The sequence below is a fragment of the Mauremys mutica genome, chromosome 4, assembly GCF_020497125.1.
Source record: "Mauremys mutica isolate MM-2020 ecotype Southern chromosome 4, ASM2049712v1, whole genome shotgun sequence".
NCBI classification, from domain to species: domain Eukaryota; kingdom Metazoa; phylum Chordata; order Testudines; family Geoemydidae; genus Mauremys; species Mauremys mutica.
In genome coordinates, this window is record NC_059075.1 from 3,623,884 (window position 1) to 3,644,820 (window position 20,937).

The 20,937-nt window shown below is 41.7% G+C and overlaps 1 protein-coding gene across 2 annotated transcripts in view; it reads left to right on the forward strand.

Annotated features, from left to right (window-relative positions):
* FANCM (FA complementation group M) overlaps positions 1 to 20,937 on the forward strand; it is a 152,731-nt gene that overhangs the window by 78,503 nt on the left and 53,291 nt on the right. For both annotated transcript variants that reach the window (XM_045015213.1, XM_045015212.1), the window contains exons 7-11: positions 4,561 to 4,692; positions 5,309 to 5,407; positions 12,118 to 12,302; positions 14,007 to 14,213; positions 16,835 to 17,069. In XM_045015213.1, coding sequence (XP_044871148.1) covers positions 4,561 to 4,692; positions 5,309 to 5,407; positions 12,118 to 12,302; positions 14,007 to 14,213; positions 16,835 to 17,069 — 858 coding nt within the window. The remainder of the gene's footprint in view (positions 1 to 4,560; positions 4,693 to 5,308; positions 5,408 to 12,117; positions 12,303 to 14,006; positions 14,214 to 16,834; positions 17,070 to 20,937) is intronic.

Sequence of the window (20,937 nt, forward strand, 5' to 3'; positions counted from 1 at the left end):
CTTTCATCCTATTTTAGGTACTTACATATTACTGTAGTATCTGAGCACATCACAATCTTTCATGTATTTTTCCTCACAACTCACCTGTGAGGTAGGGAGATTCTGTAGTTCCTATTTTACAGATGGGACCTGAGGCACAGAGAAGATAAATGACTTGCCCACGGTCATATAAGAAGGGACTTGAACCTAGGTCTCTCACGTCATAGGCTAGTGCTCTAACTTCTGGAACATCCTTCCTCAACCTGTCTTCCATCTGAGCACAGCAGGCAGTCTATATCAGGCACAGGTGCCTCAGAAGAGTTCTTGCTGTTTAAACTTTCCTGAGCCTGCACACTCAAGTACTGACAGTGCCCAGTGGAAAGCACTTAACTTGTGAAGTTGTCATTCTTGGTGTGCTGTTCCTAGGCAACACAGTAGCTGAAAATTACAGCCTATAAATCAACACTGGCATTTATATCGCCTCTTTTCACAGGACAGTCTCCAGCCCTGTTATATCAGTAGAACTAACCACAGGTCTCCAGGAGATGCTTTGCTTTAAATGGCACCTTTAAAAAATAAAAATAAAGAAAACCCGGCTATTCTGACCTCCTCTCTCTCAGATGTCAGGGCATTTTTTCATTCATTTCCACATCTGGACTTTGTCCCACAGACAGGCTCCTTAACAGTGTAACTGGGTGATACTGCACCCAGGCTACATCTGTGGTCTTCACAACACTGATTTACAAAACCTCTACTTCTTCTTGACCCTTCTTACAACTGAGCCACTTAAATCTCAGATCATTCAAGATGGAAAAGGTGAAGATAACACATGCATATAAGGGAATTCCCTTCTTACCTCCCTTACCATCTCTAAAGGAATATTTCCAGATAATGAACTGGGATATTTATCTTGCCACCCCACCCCCACCTTTTCAAGGTTTGTGGATCTGTTCCCAGATGAAAGCTTTCTCTTTTTGGCCAAATACTCATGTGGTGTAGGATGGAGAGCTATGTCTAGGCAGATACTTTGAGAGAGTTTTCATACAATGACACAGATGTCTATCTTAGATCTTGTTCGGGTATTGTGTAGTACAAGGAGAGTAGTCCTGACTAGGCAAGGAGACCACTCATTGTCTCCAGTTCTGATACATAGTCAAACAAGACCTAATGTCCTTGACAGAAGCCCCTTCTCTTGGGCTGGAATCAGGAATTCTTCTGTGTATTCTCTTTGATCCTATTGATTCAGGAGATCTGTCTGCAGATCAGTTGGCATGGAGCCAAGATGTTGTTAGTAATCCTTACCAGGGTTTGTCTTTGAATATGATACGTTTTCTCAATTCACTGGATCTTTGTTTTCAGACTGAGTAAGAAAATCTGTTAGAGCCTGAGTCTCCTGTGGTTGACACACTCTGACTTCTGGATTGTTCAGATGCTCTCCAGAAGTTTAGTGGATCCTATCAAAAAGCAGGAACGTTGGACCAAACAAACCTCTTGCTTATAACATTGTCATCACTTACGTTTTGAACATTCAAAACTGTTTTGAGTTCATTTAGGCTACATGGGTTGTGATTTCAGTTTTTACCCTCGCATTCTAGGGGAAACAGCCCTTGCTCACCTTACTACGATGTATATTATGGATGGTTTGATCCGAGGCTCTTAAGGTTGCTTGAGGTAATTTCTTTGCTTTGATGGCTACACCAAAGGAAACTTGATTTGCTCTTAGCAACACATGTGGTTGTGCTGTGGGCATCATGATGTGGATGTAGCGTCTTGGGATATTTCCTCTGCTTCATGTATCTCTTTTTTTTGCTTTTGGGATTGGAGTCTTGTTTCACAAGGCTCTTGGGACCTCTGGTTTGTCAGTGTCATCTGTACCATACAGCAGATATCTGTGAAGAAGGCATTCCTCATAGTCGTCAGTTTCAGCCCACAGACTTAGTTAGATACAGGCCAGATGACAAAAACTCCCTAAACTGTAGAGCATATGAGAAATGTCATTTGGTCAGTGTCCTCATGCCCATTTCAGTCTCAAGCCATCTGTTTCCATCTTGTACAGGCCACTAACCTGTCTGTATTTTCCAAGTCTCATTTATGCCCTTGTTATGACTTGCCCATGTACAATTACCTGGCTATATCAAAAGGTATTAACTAATCTGAACCCAGCACCCATATTACAGGCCTTCTTACTAGTTTTGTTTCTTTAATAGAAATTGAAAAACTGTTACTTGACAACTGTATGTTCTTAAAGCAAAAAAATTGTTGTCCTTCACTGAGGTCTGATTTGGGAGAGCAAGATTGTGGGCACTTCTAATACTCTCTTGATCTGTCATCCAAAGGTGATGTTCATTTTTAAGTCCTTGTTCACCTGGAACTGCTCATCCCATTTTCTGAGAGGTACTGCTCACTAATCTCCCACAAATGGGACAATGCAGAGCCACTCGAAAAGAGATTTACCAGTAACTATTCTTCAAGCATGTCGCCTCTGCATATTCCCACTCCTCACCAACTCTCCTCCACTTCTTTTGAGTCTCAAGTCAATAATTCCAAAATTAGGCAATGAACTGAGGGCTGGTTGGGACCTTGGGCAAAATGGCTCTCAAGATGATTGTGCAGCTCCGTGCCAGAAGATGCCAGCCACAGAAGTCTGAGTGTGCAGGGGTGTCACTCTCAAGCAATAAGTTATTGGCGAGTAACCTCACTCACCCTTTCTTTGTGGCTAGATGGAAAGGAATGTTGGTTCATAAACTTTCTTTTGTAACATGGGACCATGGTATGGAAAAAGCTGAGAACCACTTATCTAGAAAGGGAGCAGGAACAAACAGATGCATGGAGTAAGATACACAATATATTTTAACCACTTAGTGTATGTCTACACTGTGTTGTAAACCCTGGTCTGTGGGACCTGCGCTTGTGGAGCTGGTATTTCCAAGCCCATGCTTGAGTGTCCACACTGCATTGTAAACCTGTGTCTACAGTTGTGGGACCCAGGTCTCTCAACCATGCTAGTGTGTCCATACTGCACTATGCAGACCTTCTGACTTGAGTTTGTGGCTTGAACTGCATCCACACTGCAAAATGACAGGGTTTGGACCCAAGTCACAGTGGGACTAGGGCTTGGATCCCTCTACACGGTCCCCAGATGGATCCAAGGAACCAGGTCCTGAGTGCCTGGTGACCCAAGTCAGAAAGATTTATGTGTGGGTGGTAGGGGGGTTGGGCTCACATCTGAGTCTGCCCCTGGATTTCCAATACCCTTATTAATTTAGAAAGAAACTAATACGAATCTGGCCAGGTCTACACTACACACTTACTTCGGAATAACTACATCAGTCTGGGGCATGAACAATGTTGTTATACCTATCTTAACTCCCTGTGTAGACAGCTCTGTGTCGGCAGGAGAGCTTCTCCCACTGATATAACTACCGCTTCTCGCAAATGTGTGGAGTTGTTAAGCCAATAGGAGCTCCGTCCTGTTGGGTTACAGCATCTTCACCAGAGGCACTACAGTGGCGCAGCTGCAACAGTGCAACTGTGCTGATGCAAGTTTGTAGGGTAGACCAAGCATCTTGATTCTTCCCATTTTTATTGCTCAAGTCCTGATGAATTGATGAATCTTGCATTCATGATACAATTAGCACTTCTGGATGGTTGAATGCAAGCTACAAAATTACTAAATGAGTTATTGGTGACTGCTATTACTGCTGTCTGAGAGTGAAGTTTAATACCAATTAAAAAAAAACAAACCTTACAGAATGCCTCATATCATAGAAACGATTAGCAAATAGTAATGTGTATGCTAGTATCTTGTGACATTCATGCATTGGTATTTTTACAATGTACTGCTTTCATACATGCTTACTTTGACTTTTTTATAGTACTGTTGTATTAGTAGATGCATGCACTAGAGTATGCATTCATTATTTTTGATAAATAAAAAGAGTTCTTCAGTTTCACTGCTCCCTTAAGCCCTTTCTACAATGGGAAGTTGATTTACAGACAACATCCTCAGTCACAACAGGTTCCCTTGAGCCAGTGCTGGCAGTAGTTCAGCTGTTAGGGTAACCAGGACAAACCTTTTTTCTGCACTGTTACAGAAACATTCAAGAAGACATATAACATTGTCCTGCTTACCCTAGTAGCGCAGCTGTTTTCAGCTATGGGTCCCTCTGAGTGCAGAAAGCATCTTCAACAGCTGGCCAGTTTCCTAATATAAACTGGATGATATTAAAGAGACAAGGTTAGTGAGGTATATCTTTTGTTGGACCAACTTCTGTTGGTGAAAAGCACAAGCTTAAGACTTCTTTAATAATAATTTTTAATTTGCCTGAACAGGATGTAGACTTCTGTTATGTGCATTTAATCCTCGTATGTACACACTAACACTCCCTGAAATAATATTGACTCCCAATTACATAAGCCTTTTCATCATAACTTTAGCTTCTTCAGAAAATTCTATTTGTATTTTAGTTAAGGAAATGTGGAATTGATTCTAAATTAAATTCAAGTTATATGTTGCAAAACACCAAATCTTTAAGATTACTCAAGAGATTGAATATTAAACCATCTTATCTTTTTATAAAGGCTTGACTCGTGCCAGGAATGAACTTAGCCGGAATGAGGACTTCATGAAATTGTATCGGCAACTTGAAACCATGTTTTCAGACATGTCTGTGACTTCAGCAAATGGAAATCTTCTTTACAACAATAGAACAGGTCAGTGTTTACCTTTGAAGTCAGCATATTTGCTTCCTGGCTTTTTTCTAAAAGAGCATTTTCTCCCCTCAAAACTTAAACCTAGCAAACGCTCTGTTCAACATAAAGCCTAGCTGCTGACGATTCTTGATGCAAAATAAGTTTGATATTCAGTGTGATGCCTCTCTTTCCTAGTGCACTTTAATGTTAAGGTAGCACAAAACTGGATAGTAGTTACATTGCAGCTTTTACGTGTTCTATTTAAGCAATTTCATCTGCCTTCCAATTACAGTTTTGTAGGACTGAAGCAGTGAAGTTCAGTTAGAATTAACTATAAATTATTATTATAATCTCTTAACTAGCCTTGTGCAATACTTTTTTAATTTGACCACAACAAAAGTAATGTGCAAGTCTTGAAAAACTGGGTTTAACAAATATGCGTTTCAGTAATGAGTTTCCTGAGGTTTATGTGCTAGATAGTTATTGTAATTAGATTGGAAATGTTGGGAATTGATGCTTGTCAGACTTGGAAGAGAGAAGTAGAATAAGAAAACAACGTTCACAGAACCTCTTATATACTTACTTAAGATAAAGACACAAAGGTATATTTTTTAAAATGACCTTATTTGATTTACAGGACCTACAAATAAAAATAAAATCATCTACAGTCATCCAAAATTAAAGAAATTAGAAGAAGTCGTAGTAGAACACTTCAAATCCTGGAAGGGATGTACAGGTAAATGTTAGTCTCCAAAATGTAATCTAATCACACTATCTGGGTATGAATCCATAATATTCTTCTTTAATTGTTTTATTCATAAAAATTGAAATGTCCCTAGCCTCAGAAGCTGGGAATGAGCGACAGGAGATGGATCACTTGATGATTACCTGTTCTGTTCATTCCCTCTGGGGCACCTGGCATTGGCCCTCTGTCGGAAGGCAGGATACTGAGCTAGATGGACCATTGGTCTGACCCAGTATGGCTGCTCTTATGTTCTTATTCTTTAATTGATTGAAACTCTTGCATATTTTGCTAGGTATTTTTATTTTATCCACTTGAAAAAATATCCCTGTGATGGGGCAGCTGCCCCTCACTAGCATAAAAGGGGTTAAAAGCAGCCCTAGGTAGGCTGCGCCGGAGGCAGCCAATCAGAGGTGAGCTAAAAGGAGTAGCCAGTCAGGGCCAATCAGGCCCATATAAAAAGATTGCTGCAAGGCAGTGGAAGGCAGTTCTCTGCTGGGAGCCCAGGGAGGAAGGACTGTGTCCGTGAAGGGCCAAGAGAACTGCCAGCACCCTGGACAGAGCAGTGCTGCAAACAGGGGCTGAGGAAGACAGACACAGCTCCTGGCTGGCTGCCGGGGAGTTGCAGACTGAGGCCCTGATACAAGGGTAAAGAGGGTGCCGGAGCCACGTGGGAAGTGACTAGATGGTGGACTGCAGTTTGCCACTGGTGGGAAGTGGCTGAACAGCAGACTGCAGGTCCCCCAGAAGAGGGGAGCATAGTGTGTGGCACAGCTGGAGGCCTGTGTCACTGAAGAGGACGCCACGGTCCTTGGAGAGATGTGGGTCCAAGAGCAGGGGTCACGGCAGCAGTGCACCACCTGAAGGGGGCGCACTCAACCGCAAAGGTAATTCCCAAGGCAGGCTGAGGAGGTGCCACAGTGGTGAGTGGACCCCATTGCAATCACTGAAAAAACAAGTTGCCGCCATACAGTTTATTAAGTGAAATTTCCTTATAGGTTTCATTAACCTTATTTTACTATAAATCCTTGCACAACTCTAACCAAATGTTAAAACAATGATAATAAACATTTTAGTTTTATTACTGGGGTCTCATTTGTTCCAGGATTTCATAGCCACGGGACAGGCTGTGGAATCCAACTCCCTCTGCAGAATTATGCCCCTGAAGCTATGCTTTCATTAAAAAAAAAAAATCTTGTTAGTATGGTTGTGCAGGGAACATTTAAAGTGTAAACAAGACCTGATGAAATGTCATCTTTCTGAGTGGAAGAGAACTTGGAACAAAGCTCTTGACTTCTACGTAACTAAAGGAAAAATGTGAAATTTCAAGAATGAGTTGGATTAAAAATAAACAAAATCCTCAAATACTGGATATGTTCTTAATGTGTTTGAGTTTCCTGTTTCTTTGTAGTATTTTTACTTGATTCACTTTAGTGTGATTTATAGGGTATATTTTGTGTGCTGTTAAAAATGTTTAGAAAATTAAAATTCATATTTTAATTATGCAAAAGTTCCTTCCTTGGGAAGAAGAATTGGAAGAGCTCTCCCACTGAAAACTTCAGTTAATAGGCAGGAAAAAGTGCATCACTCTTCATTATGGAGTTCAAGGATACAACGCTTGACATTTCTAACTTGGGATTCTGTGAAAAGCCATAAAAGTCACCTCAGATAATCAGTGCATATATTTGTGCTTTAAATAATGCAAAATGTTTATTTTGATATAATAGTTTAATTGATGCTAAAGAGAAAAGAGCACTTTCAGATAAGGTTAAATGATTCAACTGTATCAAGTTAGTTAGGCTTAAAAAGTCTAACTTTTAAAAAGTGTTTCCAGTCTTAATTTCAGAATTTCTCAGACTTTTTTGTAGAGCAATCAGTCCTTGCACCATTGAGAATTTGACACCAAAACCAGCCTTTCTTCCCTCTCAGTCCTACTCCATATATTTTTATATGCACTGGCATCAGGAAGCATAAGTTAAATGTTTGAAAATAAAACAGTTTTTAGTGCCTAAAACATTGATTTGAAAAGAACAATCAGAGGAATCCTAAAATTAAGAAATGCGAGAAGAAACAAATTTAAGGTGGGCCAGCTTGGCAAGTTGATCTCATCTCTCTGGTCACATGGAATCATGTCATATTACATGAATGTGACATACTAGGGTACAGTCCTGCCACACACACTTTATCAGACAATTAAGTTTTCAAGTGATGCTTTACAAGGCATTCTTTGTGAAAAGATTATAATAATAGTGTGGTAGGGGTATATTCGGTCACAATGAGTATGTATACATGTCATTTATATACGGAGGGACTGGCCATGGCTTCATAGTAAGGTTAAACTGAATTTTATACTTTAAGCAGGAATTTAACCTCTTAGTTATATATGAAGAGTACAGTGTATTCTTTTCAAATTTATATCACTTATTCTTTAAGTACAGAATGGATATATATAGAGAGAGTGATCTATATCTATGTAATATGCATATACTTATGAGTGTGATGGACAATGTATGTGTGGTAAATAGTTCCAGAAGAACAGTGCTCTCTCCAAGTTGACTGGTTCTTTTTCAAGTGATTGCTCATGTCCATTCAGCTTAGGTGTATGTGCTCACCACATGCACCGGTGCCAGAAGTTTTTCCCTCAGCAGAATCCCCTGGAGTGGTGCGCACGTGCCGCGGTATATAGGGCACTGCCAATTCCCCCCACCCTCAGTTCCTTCTTGCCGGATATGCACTCATTGATTTATAGATCTTTCTACTGTAACAGCATTGGATTTTTGCCAAAAGCACAAAAATAATTTTGTCAGTAAAACACTAATTTTCCCATTTTAGATAAAACAGCTTGATGCTTTTGATGTATGCTTAGCACAATAATACATAAAATAATTTGTCCAAATAACCATAGTAGTAAGAGGCTTGTGTTGACAGTTGAGGTTTGAGAGACTGCAGAAATTTTATTGGAGCTATGTTGCTACTTATTATGATTTATTCAGTTATAAAGATCTTATTGTTCATTTTATATGTCTAGGTCTGGAAAACATTTTATTGAAACTTCCTACAAAGTAAAAAATTGTAGATTATTTTTTTCTGTGTAACCAAACGGAAAAAGAGAAGCAATTTTTTTTTTTACAATGTGCAACATTAGCCACCTTCCAGTTTTCTGCAATAGTAGCTGTTTGTAGTGCTAAATAATCTTTCCTTTTTTTATAAACATAAAAAGTGCCTGCTCTGAGTACCGTGTCAATTATTTTAAATTTCCAAATCCAGTAAAGTTTAATCAGCTCAGCTCATCTACCAAGCAGCAGCTCATAATTAATGTTAACACACCCAGTCATCTTCTCATCTCCTACTTGTCTGAGCTAAGAGGATGAACAGAATCTTCAGATGCTTAAGTTGGGGAATATTAAGTAGGAGAAGGGGAGGTTATTAGTTCTGCATAAATACGGGAATACTGTGTTCAGTTCTGGTTTCCATGCTTCAAAGGGGATGTTGAAAAATTGGAAAGACTTCAGAAGAGAGTTACAGAAATTATTTGAGGTCTGGAAAACTAGGGAGAGACTAAAGAAGCTCCAGTACATTTAGTTTATCCAAGAAAAATGTTAAGAGCTGACTGACCATGGTCTACAAGTACAAGGGGAAGAGATTTCTGATAGTAGACAGTTATTTAATTTAGCAGAAAAAGGCATAATGAGAGCCAATGGCTAAAACTAGACAAAATCAGATTAGAAATAAGGCACACACTTTTCACAGTGAGAGTAATTCATTGTAATAACTTACCTAAGGATGCAGTAGATTCTTCATTAATTAAGATAATTAATCAACACTGGACATCTTTCTAAGGGAGATGTTTTTGCTCAGACAGAACTTACTGTCTTGATGCAGAGATCATATTAGATTATCATAATATGGTCATTTCTGGCCTTTCATTTGACCTTTGAAGAGTCATAGGTTGTAACATGTTGGCCCTGCAATGTGTCCTGAAATCAGTAAATCCTGGCTACTTAAGATCACGGGCAGGAGGGCTTGCCAGAACTGTTAAAAGCAATTAATATTCAATTCAGTTCAAATGTTTAAGATTTCCAATATTTAAGTATGGACCAAGATTTCTGAACCTTGTGGGTGAATAATGTGTGCTAGGCATCAATTCTAAGCAAGAGATTAACAATTTTACAGTTACAATGCAAAATTAAAATGTACACAAATTATTAAGAGCTGCAAAGAATCCTGTGGCACCTTATAGACTAACAGACGTTTTGCAGCATGAGCTTTCGTGGGTGAATACCCACTTCTTCGGATGCAAGAATTATTAAGCAGTCTTTTGTAACACAGAGGGTAAGTTACTGTACCATGTTTGCCATTCATATGCTGGCCATCTTGGGCATCATCAGTATCATTGATCCATCACAACATACATCCACCACTTCTCCTCAGTCCAAGTCTTTCCTGGAAGGAACAGCCACAGGAAGTGTAAACCAGCATTTAGAAAGCAGTTCAGGAGGCACTTGTGGCCAATCAGATTAAAACATGGAACAGCTACTTTGCACATGCTTATAACAAAGGCAAACACCATAGCGTAGTTCTCCTGTTGATCAACACAAGGTCAGAGATCAGGAAGCCCTTTATTATTCACAGTGTCATCATCAGAAAATCAACACAGGGCACCAGCCTACTCCGTGAATCTAGCAACATGGGCATCCTGCTAATCTATAGACTTTTGAAAAATAGTCGACTGAGATATTGTGTGAAATAGTGATGCTGTTTCCAAGGCTTGTTGTCCACGTATATTTAAACACTGTGTTGACACTGCAATGGCTCCAAACCACCACTTTTACCCTTTGTACCCTTGATTTTTTCCAAATAATCTCTGGATCTACACACATGTTGCCAGTCACACTCTGGACTAGATTTTCAGACTCTAATTAAATACAGGTAATTCAAGAAACACCTTCTGGTGATCTCCCTCCTGCAGACAAGAAGCAATCATACTAGTCCACCCCTAGAAGCTCCCGGATCTAGTAAAATTCCAAAGCATCATTGCATCTAACTCTGCATCACCAAAAACTAAGTGAGTCACTGGGACTATTCCATAACCACAGTGATTGACACTGACACCAAAGTGACATCCTTCCCAACAGATCTCCCCGGTTTTCTGCAATCTGTGACAGGCGTCAGAGGAAGAGAATTTGTACATCAGCAGTGTAAAATATAGGCAGGCACAGACCGCATCCAACATAAGGAATTTTTGTAAGCCTATGCCCTCTCTGTGGAAGAAATAAAGAAAACCCGTCTTTCCACCTTTGCATCTGTTAAATCAGTACTAAACTATAACTCGTGGCTCCCTTGGAGAGCCATTAATGGTTCATGGGGGAGCCACGATTGTTGGGAAAAGGTTTTTAATTGATATCTCAATTTTTTTGTTTGCTTTTAATTAAGAGACTCTTAAATTGGGCTTAAAATCACCTGTGTCTTATCTGTGGGTCTGTGTCTGATGCTCCTGTTGCTGCAGGGGTGGGTGCCTCTGCTCATGGAGGTGGCCTTTCGCAGAGAGACTCCCTGCTAGGGGAAGCATTGAGCAGGAAGCCTGTCAGCTGAAAGACCCCTGCTGGAGCAGAGGCAAAGAGAGCTTCCCAGTGCTAGCCATGTGGCAGCAGCAGCACTAGCAGTTAGGGGAAAGGGGCTGAGGGAGAGACAGGGTCTCATCCTTATACTGGAACAACTTTTACCACGTGCTAAACCTACATGTAGCAAACATTTGGCTGAAGATGGTAGGTAAAGCAGAGCCTTTTAGATAGTGGCAGGACAACTGCCTCTTAGGGGCTTGTTTACATGGCAAGCCAGGGTGTGAATCTACAATACTCAGTAATTTGCAGTCTGGACGCTGCCACAGCATAATGGAAGTCCTGGTATGCAGCTTATCTTATTGCTCTGTTACTCATTAAGCTGAGAGCTCACACAGGAAGCTGAAGTTGCAGACTTCTAGTAGTATTTGATAAAGGCTATCAGTACCTAGATTTTTTTCATCAACTAAGATATTTATCCTGATTTGTAACTTAAACCCCATGTTTCTGCTCTACCATGCTGTGCACTAGCCTTTCCTGAGTATTGTGTATTTTTATTGCTAGTAAGTCATCCTTACTTCACCTGCCCCTCCTGACTTTTGTTATCTCTTTTGTTTGGCCATTATATATTTGGGTCTGAAACTAGATTGCAGATTCTTTGTTGCACAACCATGTCTTAATTTTATTTTGAGGCATCTACTGAGTGCACTTTTGGGCTTTATAAAGCAATACATTATAATAAATTGTGACTTGGGGACAAGGTATTCTCAATGCAGGGCCCTCTGTTGGATCAAATTCCAGAGCAGAGCCAGTGTTAGTTCTGCCTGGTATGTTCCAGGGAGTGACTGTATCCTTTCTTTAGTGAATGAGGAGAGTTTTCTTTTTTAATAGGTTGGGAAGTTTGTAATTGTCATTTTTCTTAACATTATGTTAATTTGGATGGCTTTGTGCTCCTAGCACAAATGGAATGGGCACACTGTGTAAATCAAAAAAATGAAATGGAATCCATTTGGACACAATCTTATCCTTATGGAAGTGATGGGAGTTACGCACGCCCAATGAAGGGGTGATCTGGCCCTGTGTTTTTTATTTATTGTGTATATAAAATCCTTTTCTAGCTCATAGACTTATTTTTGTCTTAAACAGATCAAAGCATATCTGAAAGCAAACCCAGTGATACCAGAGTTATGATCTTCTCCTCGTTTCGAGACAGCGTCCAAGAAATTGCTGAAATGCTTTCCCAGCACCATCCAATTGTCAGAGTAATGACCTTCGTTGGCCACTCCACAGGAAAGAGCATGAAGGGCTTTACACAAAAAGAGCAGCTTGAGGTAAAGATGTAATCAGTCTTGTTTGAGAAGATGGATGTAGGGAATGTGATGTGCTAATATATATTGTATAGAAATGACTGTGTAGTTTAAAGTTCCATTAGTAAATTGCTGTACTAAGTAAACCACTGTACTAAGTAAACAACTGTGATCTCGAGACCTCTTGATGCCAACTAGAGAGGGTCCAAGGGATGCATAGGATTTTACAGGGATCCTTTGGATCAGATACATGCATAACAGTTCACCAAAGGGTGGCATATGTGGTCTCTACTGAGATCCAAGGGCCCACTGGTCATCATAATCATTGTGAAATGTAGGCATGCATAATATTTGAGGAGTTATTTATCTATACTAAAAACTATGTTCTTAAGGCCTGGGAGCTGAGGCAAGTCACCAAGAAGTGACAGACCTCGCACATGTTCCTTTCAGGCAGAAGGTAACAGATGCTTTTCTCTCTATTTGGCCGTAAGTATTGTGTGTCTCACAATGAATGCCTATGTGCATAATCGGTGGAGGGGTATCCTGTTTATGACTAGGACCAAAGGACTAGTCTGTTATATAGGGATGCAAAGAAACACACAGGATCCTTCACTGAGGAGACAAGCTAACAGTATGTTTTATGAAAGGAGGGTCACAGCCAGCCTGGTTGTAAAACACTGAAAGGACTTTGGGTGAGCAATATGAGAGTAAGCACATGAGAGTAGTTAATTAAGTTTAGGCTCTAGAATGCGTGTTATGATTTTATTTTGTATGTAACAATTTGTTTCCATAGCTATTACTTAAATCTCTGTGCTACATTAAATAAACTTATACTTGACTTCTCTATAAACCTATCTAAGTTCTGTGTGTTAAGTGGAGCGGTGACTTGAGGTGAAAGTGGTAAGTAGGGATGTATTGTGCTTTGAAAGTAGCAAATCTGTGAATACTACGGATGTCTAGTGGATCAGGAGCTGGACACTCCAGGGAGATGGTTGGAGCTAACCTGTATAGAGAGAGTGGGGCCTGCATAGGCCTAGAGGGAGGGAGACCTTGTGTTGCCCATGGCCAGTGGGGCTGAGGAGCTGACCCCCCCAGCATACACAGACATGGCTTCCTTAGGCTAAAGTCAGATGATAGTGAGGTGCCTCTCAGCCCTGGGAAGCATGACATCCACTTGCAAAGTATTTTTCTTTCAGATCATCTGACCAAAAAGAAATGTATAAAAGAGAAAATATTTGCATTTAATAATTTTGTTGTGTGATTTCTTTTAATAAAAAATATGCAATATTTGAAAAGAATGGAAATGTGCGTGGAATGAATTGAGCACAGTGCTTTTTTTCCCTAGGTTTTTTGGAATTCTAAAAGTTAAGATTTTAGGCTATGTCTTGACTTAGTGGAGTAGCAGAAATATTTGTAAAATTGAGCAACTGATTACTAGGAGTAGGTTGGTCTTGTGTATGTGGTAGTTTGAGGCTGGATAAGGTGTGAAACGTCTTGATTCTGTATTTAAGGGTAGAATAACATTAACAAATGCTGTGTGTGTCAGTATTATCAGTCGGCAGTTCAAAATGGAATACTTAACTGTTTTGGAAGGAGGTAGATTGTGCTTCTACAATTTTTAAACAAGGTGAAAAAATTTTAATCACAAGGCTGGAATATAAAAAGATGGTGAGAATTTATTTAGGACAGTACAGGAGATTGATGATATGTGTTTTAATCCATTTTTAGGTGGTAAAATGCTTTCGTGAAGGTGGCTATAATACACTGGTCTCTACATGTGTAGGAGAAGAAGGTTTAGATATTGGAGAAGTTGACCTCATAATCTGTTTTGATGCTCAGAAAAGTCCAATTCGTCTTGTGCAGCGAATGGGTCGAACTGGGCGCAAGCGGAAAGGCAGAATTGTTGTCATACTTGCAGAAGGACGGGAACAACGAGTGAGTTAAGAAATCTCTCGTATTTTCTAACTTTTCAATCTCATTACTTAGTCTCACAAAACAATTACGTGTAGATTGATTAAAATCCTGGGGAGCTTGATGATGATGGTGAACTCTTTGCATTAATAGTTCAAATGTCCCATTCTGGATTTGCAAATACACTTTGATAGCCCTCCTTTTGTATAACCACATTCCAGAAATGTTGGAAATGTGGAACTTTAGCACTTCAAGCTTTCATCTGTGTTTGGGTTGGTTTTTTTTTCAGTCTTAAGTCTTTCAAAGCCTTTGAGGCAGGTAAGTAATTATACCTATTATACAGATGGGTAAACTGAAGTATATAAGGTTGTGACTTGCTCAGGGTCACAAAATAATTAGTGTCAGAGCTGGCATTAGAGTGGGGGCTTGGAGCTCCATGGTCCCCCTCCACTGGTGGCTCCAAGCTGCTGGGGTCCCCTGCTGCTCTTAGCAACGGCAAGGTGCAGCAGGGGTCCTCTGCCACTCACGGCGGCGGGGAGTGCAGTAGGAGTACCTCACAGCTCCCTGCCTCCGCAGGCAGCATGGGACCCTGCAGCTCCCATCCGGCGGTGCCTAAAGTCACAGAGGTCTTTGGAAGTCATGGATTCTGTGTCCTCCGTGACTAAATAGTAGCCTTAGTGATAAGCATCTTGGAACAGCAGTGCTGAGTGTGAGGTGAGGTCTGAGGAGACTTACGTAAATGGAAATCTCCCGTGACTGTTAAAGAGCTGAGTATGCCATCTCAGCTTAACATTCTCACTCAATACTATTCCAGTCCAAGATGTGATGTTTGTATCTGGCTTAGAGTTTGAGATGACAGAGATTTGATTCTCAGACAAGGTATCCTAAGTCACTTCTGTCTGTTAAAGAGGAACCTCTCAGAATGGCATATTGTATTTGAAAAGAAAAAAGTGGGCAATATTTTGTTTAAATGTCATAAGTAGATATTTTCAGTTCCCACCTACAAAATCTGCCTGATTATTGTACATGTTTAAAAGCTCCCTATGTCATGGGATACTAATGTGGTCCTTTGCTGAAGCTTCCTTTTGAAGCAATTGGATTCTTGTGACCTTCAGGTTATTGCATGGAAACCTTTGAGGCAGTCTGTTCTGATCATACATTTGTAAGCTTTAGATTCCACTTTAGCACAGGCTGGTCAGAGGAACTCAAACACCACTTTTGGAAGGAAGCTAGGAATGGTGGGAGTGGGGAATCAGGTCGCAGGTTTACATCCAAAGATTTTGGGGTAACAAGTGTAAGAGGCATTTGAAATCTCAGCCCGATAGGTTCTAAAGAGAAAAATGATTCAGGATGGTTGACAGACAACTCCATACAGATTTTTCAAGGAGTATGCTGGCCTACTAGCACAATGTTTGTTTCTCTACATAAAATTTCTCCCTTAAAAAGTATCATCTAACAAAAACTTCTTGCAAACTGATTGAGAGCTGGCATTCTTCACTTGTAAGTAATCTTTTCAAATACAGTCCAGGTTAGCAGTGGCCAGAAGTGGTTGCCAACTGATGGCCTCTCTTGTCTCAGTATGGTCCTACTAGACAGATCTCTGCATCACAGAAGCAATCGCTTATAATTGGCATTTATTGGACTGCTCCTTTCATGCTTTTAATAAGAAAAACAAAAGAAATAGCATTGTTGTGTTTTATACAGAAGTTTCATCTTGGTGAAGAAAGGGTATACAGACTATTATAGTTTTAAAGCCCATAATTTTGCACAACTGGGACAATTTAAATAGCTAAAAATCTAAAAAAATTAAATAAAAAATAAAAACTTAAAACATAGCTATTAATCAAAATTTGAAAAATTAAAATCAAATTTGGCCAAGCCTAGTCACATTGTATCTAACCTGGATGACCCTAAACTACAGGCAAGGGTGTTCTCCCTCCTACCTCTCTTTCTCTCTCTCTCCCCCTTCCCCCTCCCCCTTCCAAGGACATGCCCATTTTTGATACTATGCACAAAAAAATTAAATTCTGTATAATATATTGTTGTTGTAGTTATGCCTTACTTGGGGGTTTCTTATTCAGATGACGTTCTCAGACATCTCTGTATGTTCTTCAGTGCTATATATTATGCTCTGAATGGTTTTCATAAATGAATTTGTCAGGCCATCTCTTCACCTCATTTTACTTGCCTACGGTAAGTGAGTGGAACGGCAAGAATGGGGTGGGAAGAAAGGGAGTGGCAATCTTTTTTGTTCTGTGTTTTGGGGTTTTTTTTTCCCCCATTGGAACTTTTAAGATGTGGACATGTTTTTCTGTGTAACCAGATGACCTGATTGTCATCTATATCTCTCTCCTTTTCCTCTGTTTGTCCTGAGATGGGGTCAGATTGTGAACCCCTTACTGACACCTCTGTGAACCCCTTACTCACACAAGTAGTTCCATTGACTCCATTGGGGCGATTCATGTGAGTAAAGGACTCACAATCTGGCTTTGATGTATTTGGCCTGTATTTTTTTGTTTTTGTAACACGTGTTTGGGGACTCAAAAATATAATACATAACAAGTATGAATGTTGAAGTGCTCTTTTAATTCTTAGTTATAAGGTGAAACTCTCCAGTAACAAGTGGCTTATCCTCTGTTTTACAGACTTACAATCAAAGCCAGTCCAACAAAAAGAGCATTTACAAAGCAATTTCTGAAAACAAAATGCTTCACTTTTACCAACAAAGTCCTCGTCTGATTCCTGAAGGAATAAACCCAAAGTTGCACAAAATGTTTATCACTCCTGCAGTATATGAACCAAATAATTCAAGATCACTTTCCAAAGAGAGAAGATCCAGCTCACTCCAGCATAAATCCGCTCTCTTTTCCATGGGCACAAGTAAGATTATGATGATTTCTTTATATGTATTGTGTAACCCAGGGGTCAGCGACCTTTCAGAAGTGGTGTGCTGAGTCTTCATTTATTCACTCTAATTTAAGGTTTCACGTGCCAGTAATACATTTTAACATTTTTAGAAGGTCTCTTTCTCTAAGTCTGTAATATATAACTAAACTCTCTTGGTAGTCCATCGATCCGAGGATGACAAATCTGTGCAGATAATCTATTGTTGGTCTCATGGTGTGCTCTCTGATGACTGTACAAACCCATTCTAGAGGTGCACATTTTGCTGCAGATGGTGCATGGGAAGTTCGCGGTCAGTGGGTTGTGCGCTGCTGGTGCTCTGTGACATCGTTCGCGAACCTCTTGTAGACGCCGGCAGCGGCCTTCCTCAAAGGCGATGCAGGTATTCCTGACTGTTGCACGCCACTGTGTTCTGTCGCTGGCGGCGTCCTCAAGGTCCTTAGGTTAAACTATTGTTGTATGAAAAGTAAATAAGGTTTTTAAAATGTTTAAGAACCTTCATTTAAAATTAAATTAAAATGCAGAGCCCCCCGGAACAGTGGCCAGGACCTGGGCAGTGTGAGTGGCACTGAAAATCAGCTCATGCGTTGCCTTCGGCACGCGTGCCATAGGTTGCCTACCTCTGGTGTAACCAGTGGTTCTCAACCTAGGCCTGGTCTACACTAGGCGTTTAAATCGGTTTTAGGAGCGTAAAACCGATTTAACGCCACAACCGTCCACACTAGGAGGCACCTTATATCGATTTTAATGGCTCTTTAAACCGGTTTCTGTACTCCTCCCTAACGAGAGGAGTAACGCTAGTATCGGTATTAACATATCGGATTAGGGTTAGTGTGGACGCTGATCGACGGCATTGGCCTCCGGGAGCTATCCCACAGTGCACCAGTGACCGCTCTGGACATCATTCTGAATTTGGATGCACTGGCCAGGTAGACAGGAAAAGCCCCGCGAACTTTTGAAATTCATTTCCTGCTTCCCCAGCGTGGAGATCTCATCTCATCAGCACAGGTGACCACGCACAGCTCATCAGCGTTAACAATGCAGTCTCCTGAGAATCGTAAAAGAGCCCCAGCATGGACTACACGGAAGGTACTGGATCTGATCGCTATCTGGGGAGAGGATTCAGTACTAACAGAACTGCGTTCCAAAAGACGAAATGAAAAAGTATTTGAAAGAATTTCTAAGGCTATGACGGATAAAGGCCACAGCAGGGACTCAGTGCAGTGCAGAGTGAAAGTTAAGGAGCTCAGACAAGGCTACCAGAAAACCAAAGAAGCAAACGGAAGGTCAGGGGCAGGTCGAAAAACATGCCGCTTCTATGCTGAGCTGCATGCAATTTTAGGGGGCTGCGCCACAAGTACCCCACCCCTGATCGTGGATTCCGAGGTGGAGGTTGTAATCTCTGCCATGGCTGAGGATTATGCAGACGGGGAAGAGGAAGATGAAGAAGAGGAGGAAGACCTAGCAGAGAGCACACAGCACTCCGTGAGCCCCAGCAGCCAGGAGCTTTTTATCACCCTGACGGAATTACCGTCCTCCCAGCCCTCACAAGCCACTATCCCAGACAATGACGCCATGGAAGGGACCTCTGGTGAGTGTACCTTTGCAAATATCAAACATTTTTTTTTAAGCAAGCCTTTTTTAATGATTGATTTGCCCTGAGGTCTTGGGATGCATTCGCAGACAGTATAGTTACTTAGAAAAGTTTGTTAACATGTCCAGGGATTGAGAGGAAATCCTCCAGGGACATCTCGATGAAGCGCTCCTGTAGGTACTCCAGAAGCCTTTGCAGAAGGTTTCTGGGCAAGGCAGCCTTGTTCCGCCCACCATGGTAGGACACTTTACCACGCCATGCATGTAGCAAGTAATCAGGTATCATTGCGTGGCAAAGCATAGCAGCGTATGGTCCCGGTGACTGCTGGCATTCAAGAAGCATCCGTTCTTTATCTTGTTCTGTTATCCTCAGCAAAGTGATATCGTTCAGGATAACCTGGTTAAAAATCAGGAATTTAAGTAAGGGGGGGGGGGCATTTTTCTACTGGGTTCGTGGACTGCATCAGCTTAAAAAAAAACTTTCCTGCACGTAGCGAAGCGTGGGGAGGGGAGGAGTGAAATGCCGATGATCTTTTCTGTGTTTAGTCACCGGCGATCTTCCCCAAGGCACTAGACACGCAGTGGGTGGGGGGGGGGGAAGGTTGTTGATTAGCAGGGAGCTAGCGTGGTATTAGCCATGCGTTGTTGGGGGGGAAGGGTTAAATCACTACAGAAGCCGAAAGACAGTGGCTTACCATGGCCGCATGCAAGGTGAATTATGATGCCTGGACCTGCGTCTGTGAGATCTGTAACTCCAGAGCTGCAGGCACTCACTATTAAGATGAAAAAATGCGACCTTGTAGGGAAATCACATGTGCTAGGTGGTGAATACTGCTGTTCACTGTGAAATAGTATAACCATTGTTCTGTAAAATGTATCTTTCTAAATATTTATCTCCCTCATGCAGCTGCAAATATTTCAAGCGTCCCTCCTCCATCCCAAAGGCTAGCACAGATAAGGCGGAGGAAAAAGAAGACGCGAGATGAGATGTTCTCGGATATTATGGAAGTTACACGCAATGAAAGAGCTCATCTGAATGAGTGGAAGGACGTGGTTTCAAATTACAGGAAAGAGGCCAGTGAACGTGAGGACAGGAGGGACAACCGAGATGAGAGGTGGCGGCAGGAAGATCAGCGGTGGCGGGATGCAACTCTGGGGCTGCTGCGTGATCAAACTGACATGCTCCGGCGTCTTGTGGAGCTTCAGGAACGGCAGCAGGATCACAGAGTGCCGCTGCAGCCCCTGTATAACCACCCTCAACCCTCACCATGTTCCACATCCTCCTCACCCAGACGTGTAAGAACGCGTGGGGGGAGGCTCCGTGCACCCGCCCACTCCACCCCCGTGGACAGCCCAACCAGAAGGATGTCGTTACTGTGAATTTTTTTTAATGGCCTTCTCCATCCCTCCTATCCTCCTCCCAAACCACACCCTTACTTCTCTCCCTCTTTTTATAATGAATCAATAAAGAATTCATGCTTTTTAAATGAGAGTGACTTTATTTGCATAAGTAAGCTGTACTCGAAGGGGGAGGGTGAGTTGCTAACAGGGAATGAGTCAGTCAAGGCGGGGTGGGTGTTCATCAACAAACACAGCAGTCACACTGTACCCTGGCCATTGATGAAGCTCGTTTTCAAAGCTTCTCTGATGCGCACCGCTTCCTGGTGTGCTCTTCTAATCTCCCTGGTGTCTGGCTGCGCGTAATCAGCGGCCAGGTGATTTGCCTCAGCCTCCCACCCCGCCATAAAGGTCTCCCCCTTACTCTCACAGAGGTTGTGGAGAATACAGCAAGCAGTAATAACATAGGGGACATTGGTTTGGCTGAGGTCTGAGCGAGTCAGTAATGTCCGCCAGCGCGCCTTTAAACGGCCAAATGCACATTCCACCACCATTCTGCACTTGCTCAGCCTGTAATTGAACAGATCCTGACCACTGTCCAGGCTGCCTGTGTATGGCTTCATGAGCCATGGCATCAAGGGGTAGGCTGGGTCCCCCAGGATAACGACAGGCATTTCAACATCCCCAACTGTTATTTTCTGGTCTGGGAAGTAATCCCCTTGCTGCAGCCGTTTAAACAGAGTAGTGCTTCTGAAGACGCGAGCGTCATGAACCCTCCCTGGCCATCCCACGTGGATGTTTGTGAAACGTCCCTTGTGATCTACCAGTGCTTGCAGCACCATTGAAAAGTACCCCTTGCGGTTTACGTACTGGGTGCCCTGGCGCTGCGGTGCCAAGATAGGGATATGGGTTC